The sequence below is a fragment of the Nelumbo nucifera genome, chromosome 1, assembly GCF_055504915.1.
Source record: "Nelumbo nucifera cultivar China Antique chromosome 1, China Antique-T2T, whole genome shotgun sequence".
NCBI lineage: Eukaryota > Viridiplantae > Streptophyta > Magnoliopsida > Proteales > Nelumbonaceae > Nelumbo > Nelumbo nucifera.
Window position 1 is genome coordinate 207,826,936 of NC_142649.1, and position 10,926 is coordinate 207,837,861.

Consider the following 10,926-nt stretch of genomic DNA (forward strand, 5'->3'; position numbering starts at 1 on the left):
GCCCATACTGAAGTTTAAGTTATCCTGTAACTGGGCCTGTGTTAATGGGCCTAAGCCTGTTTAGTGTTTTAAGTTAAATGGGTGTCCCATCACTAATCAGGGGCATTCTAGTACTTTCTTGTATCTTGTACTATATTCAAATATAAATAATAGCATGGTCGACTGGCTAGTAAAGTTCGACATTCCAGCATCTCTTCTTCTCCTCTTTTCTGCTACATCGACTGCAGTGGTTCAGCTTTCAACTTTTAAACTATCTAAAAGTTATAAGAACTCCAAATGGGACTGATATTACATTAAAGTCCCTGAATATAATTTTTCTTCCCAAAATAACCCCATTCCTCATACACCTTAAACACTGAATACTTCAAGAAGTGGACATTACTTTGTCATATATTTAAATTAGTATTTAAATGAGAACTACATTAGTAACCTAAAAAGCCTGCCCACCTAGGTAATGGCTTGAAAAGATCATATATTATCTATAATTGTCCATCCGGGATACTTGGAGAAAAGTATCTGCCTGCCTATCCAGAGATTATCCTCAAGTGAAATGTTGAGAACTAAACAGAATATACAATTAATTGATTTGCAAAGATGAGCATAGGTTATTACCAGCTTGAGATGTGGTCTATAAAATGATGTAATGACATGACAATCTTCAGAAGAAGTACATGTCATGACATATTTATGGAAATCAGTTATAGTGCTTTGGTTAGTCCTAAAAGCACCAACTTTAGCTCCATTGTAATAGGCCAAACATGCAAGTTTTCCAAAAGAAATGCCCTCCGATTTAATCTTTTCCAAAGATTCACAGCAATCTAACATATGTTCATCGAACCATCTCCAAGGACCTGAAAGGAAATGTCAAAAGAAAAGTGATGCATTCCTTTAAGGATTAAAAGGTAAAGCATTATTATGAATGCATATGCCAAAAGTAAATTACATTGTTCCATAAATCATCTTAATAATGAGAAAATGAGGGCCATAAACTATCATTTTTATCATATAATAAAACTAACTTTATCTAGTGTGTTCTAATGAAACTTGTCTTAGTTGTCCAAATTATTATAATTCATATGAATATGACTAAACAATCTCACTCAACTTTCCCTCATCTTGTCACTAGAGAGCTATTCATAGTTTCCCTCTAATGTGCTCATTTTTTATTCAATCCTTGAGCATTGTTTCTAAAATTATATAGAAATATTTACTTGAGGATAGCTTTTATTCCTAAACATACAAGAATTCATTTGGATGGAAGATTAAATCAACTTGCACAACTTCCATCATATAAGATCAATTTGTTAGAAATTAAATACAGTTAATGGCTCATCTAACCAATAAGACATAAAGAAAATAATTGGTTGTTATTCTTGGGAATCTTAAACCTAGTTCATTGAATTCAGAGCCACTTCAAACAATCAACATTAACCCACTTTTAATAGATGTAAAAACTAAGCTTACCTTTCCATTTTCTTCCAGGATCAATTCCAAGGGCATTCAAGACCATCGATAGGCTGGCAAGTCCACAATATGCAGGCTCGGATTGTGTTTGATAGCAAGGACTCAACTTGAAGTATCCTTCCATGTGTCCTGCCTCATAAGCTTCAGCAAAGAGTTTCTGCAATATCCAAAGGCAAATGTGATTGACTACCAGTAAAATAAGGCATTTTGAGATGTTGGCTGGTCAAAAAATAAATGAGAAAGTGTCAGGATTGGAGTGGGTTAGATCTCTCAGTCTTCTTTGGAAAAATGTGCAGGGGTATGAGTTGTTTGGTTGGGGGAATTTCCTTATTTGGGGCTTCCAATTAGAGTAAGATCATCTTCACATTCTATTTGGTAGCCGATTTTAGATAAGATTGAACAAAAACTATTGGAAAGGGAAGTACTTATCTTTAGCCGGGATAATAACTCTAATTGAAAGAGAAGGAAAAGCATTTCAATATCTCAATGTAATGAAGTTGTTCAAGGTTCTGTTATTTAGTATCCAAAATTTAGGAGACCACTCTTTAATCGGAAGGTGGGGTTTGTTAGCTTGCTAGCTAAATTGTAGACAATGGAGATGCGTGTACAGAGGGATGATGGGAGATGGTCAAAGGAAAGTAGTAACGGAATATTCTTTGTAAAATAATTCTACAAAACTTTAGCAAGAAACCAGGTTGAAAGATGTTAGCAGGTTTCACCCCTAGGAAAAGATGCCATGCTTTGACCTGACCAGCTTCATTCCCAGAAAGTAGCCCAAAGTTCCCAAATCTTTTATCTCAAACTCCTTATGCAAGAACTCCTTCAAGTGATCTATCTCAACTGCATCATTTATAGTCACCACAATGTCATCAACAACACAATCAAAACAGTTAACAAGTCACCGTTTCTCCTAATGAAAAGTGTATGATTAGAATGAGAATGTGAATAGCCAAACTTCAGCATTGCACCCCTGAACCTGTCAAGCCACACCCTTGGTAACTACTTCAGCCCATATAAAAATTTATTCAACCTACACACCTTGTTGCCTTTGCATCACTATCAAGATAGTGCATTGGGTAAAATCAGATGAGTTGTTTAAGGAATTCACAGTGGATGACATAACTAGGGGTGGATCTGAGCCAAGCCGAGCCAAATAGTACGAGGCTCGAGGTCGGCTCACCAAGGTAGTACAAGGCTCTAGCTCGAGAGCTCGGTTCGAGCTAGAACCTTGAGCTCGAACTCGGCTAAGCTCGAGCTCGATTTGAGAAAAAATGTTTTATAAAAATAAAAAATTATATATAAAAAAAAATTATTTGATATTTAAAAATTAAGAATTATAATATGTTTATTATATATATATATATATTATTTTCAATAACTTTATTATATATATATAATATATATATATATAGATATCTTCCAGAATTACCTTTCCCCAAGGAAATCTTAACGGAGGGATGGACAACACAAATTTCTCGATGTCTATCACTCCCTTTGATGGACTCAATTACTTGGAATCATCCAAAGGCATCAAACTGTACAGATGAAAGAAAAACTTGGGCAAGGCTGGTTATATAAATGGGGAAATTAAAGAACCAAAATCTGGTACAGATGAACATGATAGATGATCAAGAGAACAGTATGGTTATGTCATGGCTCTTGGATTCTATGCTGCCACATGTAAAGAAAAACTTCATATGGGCTGATACAACTTGTGAGATTTGGGAACAGGTCAAGGTAACCTACTCAAAACAGAGACATTATGCTAAAATATACCAACTTCAAGCAGAATCATCTACATGTAAGCAGGGAGACCGTATCCTATCTGCTTACTATTCAGCTCTTACCTCTGTGTGGAAGGAGCTGGACCATTATCAAACCATTGAATGGAAAAATGATGAGGATGCTAAAATCACTTCGCGTGCAGATTTTAGGAAGTAGTGAACTTCCCTCTTTACAGGAGGTATACACCTTGGTTCAATCTGAAGAGAGTAGAAGAAATATGATGAATGCTTCTAAGGGGGAGCAGCCAGTTGCCCAAGCAGCAAGAGGAGGCAACACTGGAATGAGAAAAGGTTAATCAAGGAAAAATGATGATAAGGATAAATTGTGGTGTACTCACTGCCAAAAGTCAAGACACACCTAAGAGACTTGTTGGGAGTTAGTTGGGAAACCCAAGTGAGCAACCAAGAATCAGCATACTTCAAAGAAGCCTACTCAGAAGAAATTTACCTCTACAAATCTGACTACTCAAGATTCTCAGTCAAGTAACTAAACTTCTGGTACTTCCCAAAAGCATTCTATTGGTTCAAACCCTAAGGAAGACATCATTTACTCCTTTAGAGATCACTTGGAACTATATGGTAGGACCCTGGGACAAATGGATAGGTCGGCTCCTACCCCATCTACCTCCTTTGCATCTACATTAGGTAAAAGTGCTTCTACATTTCATGTGTCTACCTCCGTTTCAAATTCCCCTTGGATCATTGACTCAGGGGCATCTAATCATATGACTAGTAAGTCAAATTTATTTCAGACCTATACACTCTTTTGTTGTAGGGATAAAGTGTTGCGGAAAAACCCAAGAAAACATATTCAAATGGCACCCAAACTGAAATTAAAAGTAGAGATAAAGAGAAACAAGCACAAAGAACAGACAGATTTACGTGGTTCGACTTATAGCCTATGTCCATGGGCGAAGGAGGAACAGAAATCCACTATGGAGTTGGCAATGGAGAAGAAATACAAAGTTGTGCCCTCACAGAAAAAACCCTAAGCCCCAAATACACCCAATGTCTCACTCATCTCTCACAAGACTAAGACTCTATGTACAAGAGAGAAAACCTCCAAAATACATAACTCTTCGCATTCGGTTCGGACCTATAAGATGAACATGGATCGGGTCCATACCGCCGCAGGGGCACATGGCCCAAGCCCTACGCTTCCACCACAAACCACTATGAAATTTTGCCTTCGGGTTTTTCTCAAATTAATTCAGAGCAAATTCATGAAGCGGGTCACCACAAAGAATTCAAGGCACAAACATAACATAAAGTGAGACTAGTGGATGGATCCTTCTCCACCATTGCCAGTTAAGGATCGGTATCTCTTCCTGATGGTCTTATCATACCCTATCCCTATGCTCTCTATGTTCCCAAACTTCTATTAACATATTATCCATTAGTAGTATCACTCAATCCCTGAATTGTTGTGTAACACTTTTTCCTCGCTCTTGTGTTTCTTAGGATTGGCCTTGAGGAGGACGATTAGTAAAGGACATAGGTTGATGGCCTCTACATATTGGAGAATAAAGTTGGTCCTACAACATCAACTCCTGTAAGTCTTTTGAGTTAGTCTACTAAGAGTCAAGTGTGGTTGTGTCATAATCGCCTTGGTCATTTGTCTTCTAAGTCATTGAAAGTTATGTTTCCTGATCTATTTAAGTCCATGCCTACCTCTGGATTGCAATGTCAAACTTGTCGATTAAGCAAACATTGTAGAACAAACTTTCCTTCAAGTAATAAAAGATCCATTTTTCCTTTTCATATTGTGCACTCTGATGTTTGGGGCCCAATGAACATACCCACTGAGGGCAAATACAAGTATTTAATCAACTTCATTAATGATTATTCTAGATATACACAGATATACCCTATGCATTCCGAAGAAGAGGTACCCAGAATTGTGAAGGAACTTCATTGCATGGTTTTTATATAGTTTCATGTTGAGATGCAAACTTTCCAATCAAATAATGCAAAAGAATATTTTCATCATGATCTAGTTGACTTCTTTGCATCTCATGGATCTCTTCATCGAAGCTCTTGTGCCAAAACACCACAACAGAATGGTGTTGCAGAAAGGAAGAACCGACATCTTCTTGAAGTTTCCCATAGTATGATGCTACAATGAATGTTCTCAAGCAGTTCTAGGTTGATGCTATGATGACTGTAGCTTATGTCATTAATCGCATGCCCTCTTGTCTCTTACAATAGAAGGCCCCACATCAACTGTTGTTCCCTCAATCTCCTTTGTTTTTTATGTGCATGTGTTTGGTTGTAAATGCTTTGTTCATGATTTATCCCGAAATTAAGGTAAGTTGGACCCCAAGTCTATCCCATGTATTTTTTTTGGGTTACCTGTCTTCCCAAAAAAGGTAACAAATGCTTTAATCCTATCTCTCGCAAGTACCTTGTATCAATGGATGTGTCCTTTTTGAGTATGATCCTTTCTTCCCGGCCTCTCCTCAGGGGGGGAGAATAGAATGCAAAAGGAGAGGCAAGTTCCTCAAATCCCACTCCATTTCGTGGTTTTCTGAGGAGTCGTAAGGGACAACTGAGTTCAAAGAGTGTAGAATAGCCAAAAACTGTGCATCCAACATCATCTGACTCCTTGGAGGCGGATCCAGGTGTCCTTGTTCCTCTAGATGTTACTGAGCCAAATGCTATTGATGATTCTATTAATGATCTTGATGTCCCAATTGCTCATAGAAAGGGTGTTAGATCATGTACCACTAAACATCCTATTGCCCATTTCTTGCCTTATGGAAACATCTTACCCTCATTCCGTGCTTTTCTGACTACCATTAATTGTGTTTCCATTCCCAAAAGTGTTGAAAAAGACTTGTCTATCCCTAAATGGACAGATGCAATGAAGGAGGAAATTTGTGCTCTCTTCTTCTAGCCCAAATTCAAGATGTCATTCTCATGAGGCTTGAATTTGGTATTATTAGAGTATTCAATTGGAACAAGATTTGAGCAGGTTATGGTCAATATACAAACATTTTACTGTTCAGGAAATTAACATTTGCAGGTAGTTTAAATGTTTTAATTAATGTAATTGATGAAAAAATTATCTTTAGAAGCTTTTAAGGTTTTTTTTCAATTTCAACTTTAGATGAGTTTGAGGCTATTTAGAAGAATTTGGATTAATGAGTAATATAAGATCATGTTGTTGTTAAAGAATTTTGAACACCATTTTGCCTGAAGCTTATTTGTTGTTTACTGCTAATGCCTTGCACTTCATAAGTGGTGCCTTTACATGTAGAATTCTAAGAAAAACTCCTTCTATACATTACTTGTGCTAGTTCTACCTCTATTTTTGTTTATGCTCTATCTATTATTTCTTTGTTTGGAGTTCTTGCATTACTATCATACCTCATCTTATTTTCTTCTTTATTTCCCTAATTTATGGCCCTAAAGACTCCACTTGACCCACTAAACCAGTTTTAAGTCCTACACTCATCCACCTACAGCATCTTAATTATACACTACAAGTGGTTCTTAATTTTCCATAGTGAGTCTGTCCTATACCAAGGAGACTAGATACAACATGTTAGTTTCACCCATTAGCGACTATGTCCTGTATTATGGAACCAACTTGACACAGCAAATTAGTTTTAAGTCTTATACTCTTCCACCCTATATCCATCCTAATTATGCCCCGCAAGTGGTTTTAATCCTTCCATAGAGAGTTTGTCCGTATGAGCAAGCCAACATGTTATTTCACCCACTAATGACTATGTCCTGCATCAAGGAGCCAATATTTATCCTGCCCTCCTAAGTGCAGAATTGTCAAAGTTATAAAAAGATAAAATAAAATAATTTTCTGATATTGGTCTACTATCAGAGAGTAAAAACACCATGCTAAACCTATTGTAACTTTTCGTTACTAATCATAAAGTTATATTTACCAATTGAGAGGTTCCAGTATTATGTGGACACAAACACGGGAGTTGGAATCCAACACATGTCCAAGAATCCGACTCAGTAAGATGAGAAAACATGGACTTGCAGACACATCTATGGAAATGTATATACCATTAAAATAATTCAGATTTTTGAATTACAACATTATATACCTACAAAAAATGTTGCCTTTCTTACTAAGTCGTGTTTGATACAAAAAATGGATTCAATTGGATCAGCTGTTCATTGACATCAAATAAGCTAGGAGAGAAAAAAGAAATGTTATGTAGAAATGTCCACAAGAATCAGTAGTGTCAGACTCGCAAACATGTCCAAGATGACACATCATCCATTTAGGCTCAGCTTGGAAGGAGTACAAATACCAATATGTACAGTGCAAAACCATGTATTTTATATTATTCTGGAGGGAAAATTCCCGATCAGTACCCTGTACTTTGGCTCGAGTGACAATTTGGTACCCGAACTTTAAAATGCGACAATCCAGTACCCAAACTTTCAAAATGTGACAATCCAGTACCTGTCGTTAACCAGTCCGTTAATCAGCCGTTAAATGACACTTGAAAAATCAAAATTGCCCTTTGAATGCCATCTAATTATCTTTATCAACCATCTAAACGTTGACAAAAAACTGAACAGTCCCAAATCCTAGGCTCTTCTATTCAAAAAAGTTAGTGATTGTTTAGAAGAATCTAGAATTTGTTACTGTTCATTTTATTGTCAATGTTTGGATGGTTGATAAAGAGAATTAGATGGCATTCTTAGGGCATTTTTGAATTTTCAAATGTCACTTAACAGCTGATTAACAGACTGGTTAACGACAGGTACTGGATTGTCACATTTTGAAAGTTTGGGTACTGGATTGTCACATTTTGAAAATCCGGGTACTGGATTGTCGCATTTTAAAGTTCGGGGACCAAATTGTCACTCGAGCCAAAGTAGAGGGTACTGATCAGGAATTTTCCCTATTTTGTATGTATTTGCACTGTACATATTTGTTGTACCCTTTCCAAACAGAGCCTTAGGAGAGTCCATGCAACACTGTTAAAATCTCTACCAAAAAGTACCTAAGTTCCCAATATATGATTCTACTCACAAACAAAGAATCAATGCTCAAACACATAAATCCCCAAAAATGAGTTCAGAAAGTTAAATTTTCATCAATAAACATCTGTTTCCTTTTTTTTCCATTTTCGATACATAACACAATTTTATTTGTACTAGAAAGAAATAGTAGAATCTTCCAAGGGAGTCAAACTTCAAAGGAAGAGGTTCTTAACAGGATTTTGGGAATGCTTCATTAGTTTATGATTATTCTTTGCATGTCATACATTTTTTTCCTCTTAAAGAAAATGAAAAGTCATAAACCAGGACAAATCTAACAAGGAAAAAAAGAAAGAAGTGCAAGAGATCAATGTATACCTTCCCTTCAGATGAACCAAACTCGATTGCAGGAGGAGATGGAAGAACTCTCCTATAAAAGCCTGACAATAACAACAACAATAAAAATATAGAGTATAAGCCCTTACAAGAAAAATTACAGGAAAATTCAGTATAGCACTCAGAGTGAATGTGAACTTCATACCCTTGTTTGAATAAGGTGACCTATTCCACATTTGAGTGGATTTCTCTGTTTGCAGGAGTGCAGTTTCCCTGTATACCACAAAAACTTTGCTTTTAGAAAAAAAAAATAATAATAAATTTATCATAAAGATTTTCAATAAAAAATTATGGAGAGAGAGATAAATAAACTAATCATCACAAAATAAGATACATTTTTTATCAGCAATCACAAAATAAGATACATTGCTAACCGTATTTGCTTGGAACAAACTGGACTACCTATCAGACCACCTGTAATGACATGAAGTTAATAAAGATCCCTTAGAAGAAGAACACAACCACGTCCACATAATCAGATCCTTCAAGTAATACAGACAAAGACCATAAAACATCTATATGATTACCAGGGGAAATAGGGTAACTGAAGCTCCGTACATGTTTAGATGCCATTCGGATAGGTAATGTCTGTACAGATGGTAAAAAAATAAAAGGAACAATAAAAATCTATGATGAGACACAGCAAGCAATACTGATAGAGAGAGTAGCATGCTGCAACACCAAGTTACAAAAAGGGAGATCACTGAAAAATACATAATAAATTATGGAGACATTCCATGGTACTGTGAGGTGATAAATAAATAGAGAGAATTACTGTGAAAAATCGTAAGAACAGAAACAGAAATAGAAAAAGGTACACGACTTTACAGTGAAAGCCCCAAGGTAGCAATCTTATGATCCATACAACCGCTCATTCTATCAAAACTAAAATCTACTGAGGCTTCAACTCATTGAATGAAAATGTAACTCCAATAACAACCCACTCTTTTTGAAAAGGTTACCTCTGGGATCTTCTGCAGAACAGCTACGAACAGTTCAATTTTGACTATTGGAAAAGCATTATAAAGTTCATCACATAGAAACAGAGCGAGACAATCTTGATCAAACCCAGGGGTGAGCAAGAAAAATTGAAAAGCTGAACCTAAAATTTGGTTAACCAAATCGGTTGATTCGATTTCGGTTAGATATTTTTAAAAAATTGAAGGTACCGATTCAGTTTTTTTGGTTATTCAAAATATCAAATCAACCGATATACATATATTTTTATATATTTTATATTGTCTATACATTATAAATTAGTAAATATGCATTATATAAATATATATATTTATAATATATAATATATTATTTATTATTTAAATATAATATTTTATATATTTTTTTAGTATTTTATTATATATTTATATATATATATATATATATTATTTTTTTTTCATAATATATATTACAAATAATAAAAAACCAACGAACTGAACCGATGATTAATCAAACTGGTCAACCGATTAATGATTAACTTCGGTCCAATTTCCATTACCGGTTTTCCAAAAACCAGTAACCCCAATTTAGTTTCAAAATAAACCCACGGTTCGGTAAAACTTGAACTGCACAAACAAACGAAGCCCTACTATGCGCATGCATTAACTAACCTCACGTTTGAACTTGAATACTGTCTCATGAATCCCCAATGCCATTCCTTGGACCCCTCGACACTGATCTTGAGATTTCTCCAAGTCTTAAGAAATGAAAAGCCAGAATCAAAGGGTGAAAATCCTACGGCAAATATGATAATTGTAAAAGCAAAGATGAATGGAAAGTTGCGAAGTTACAGGTTAGGAAAAGGAAGGTTTTCTGGTTCTAGCAGGCCTGTGATCGGAAAATCCGAATTCGATCCAAAATCCGATCGGATGAATGGGATGCCGATTCGAATTCGATTGGATGTCTACTATTCAGGATTTCATACGAATTCAACGAAATTCGGAAAAAAAAAAGACAGAATTTGATAATGTAAAAGGTACCAATTAGATAATATTTTCTCCATTTGATCTGTTTGTTTGATGAGTTTTTCTAGGCCCCACTATCCTATTAGTATATATTAAAACCAAATATACTATCGAAACCAGAAACTGCGCTACGAACCAACCAATCAATAGCCTGATTCGCCTCATCATATGTATGCTTGAAGTTGATGTATGTTCACTTTGGACATGGCAGAAAAATTGAGGCATTCATTGATAATACTTTCGAATCTCCATGGGCTCCACCTTTCCTTTAAGGCAGTGAATCACTAGTTTCGAGATTAATGTTAGAGTCGCTGATGATATAAGCCTTGTTGTCAACGACCGATCCCAAATGAAAATAG

The 10,926-nt window shown here is 35.8% G+C and overlaps 1 protein-coding gene and 1 long non-coding RNA gene across 2 annotated transcripts in view; both read right to left on the bottom strand.

Moving 5' to 3' along the window:
• The window catches only part of LOC104610426 (glutathione gamma-glutamylcysteinyltransferase 1-like), a 42,781-nt gene extending 34,032 nt beyond the window's left edge, over window positions 1–8,749 (bottom strand). Inside the window, exons 1-4 of the mRNA XM_088901239.1 lie at window positions 8,728–8,749; window positions 8,589–8,650; window positions 1,465–1,621; window positions 613–851 (exon numbers count right to left, since the gene is read on the bottom strand). Of these exons, the coding sequence (XP_088757365.1) occupies window positions 613–851; window positions 1,465–1,621; window positions 8,589–8,650; window positions 8,728–8,749 (480 nt within the window). The remainder of the gene's footprint in view (window positions 1–612; window positions 852–1,464; window positions 1,622–8,588; window positions 8,651–8,727) is intronic.
• Window position 8,750: 1 nt separating this feature from the next.
• On the bottom strand, window positions 8,751–9,196 carry LOC148804429 (uncharacterized). The gene is made up of 3 exons (XR_016081143.1): window positions 9,134–9,196; window positions 8,981–9,020; window positions 8,751–8,819 (listed from the first exon to the last, which is right to left on the bottom strand). It is a non-coding gene; the product is annotated as an uncharacterized LOC148804429 (long non-coding RNA).
• Between the last annotated feature and the right edge of the window lie 1,730 nt (window positions 9,197–10,926).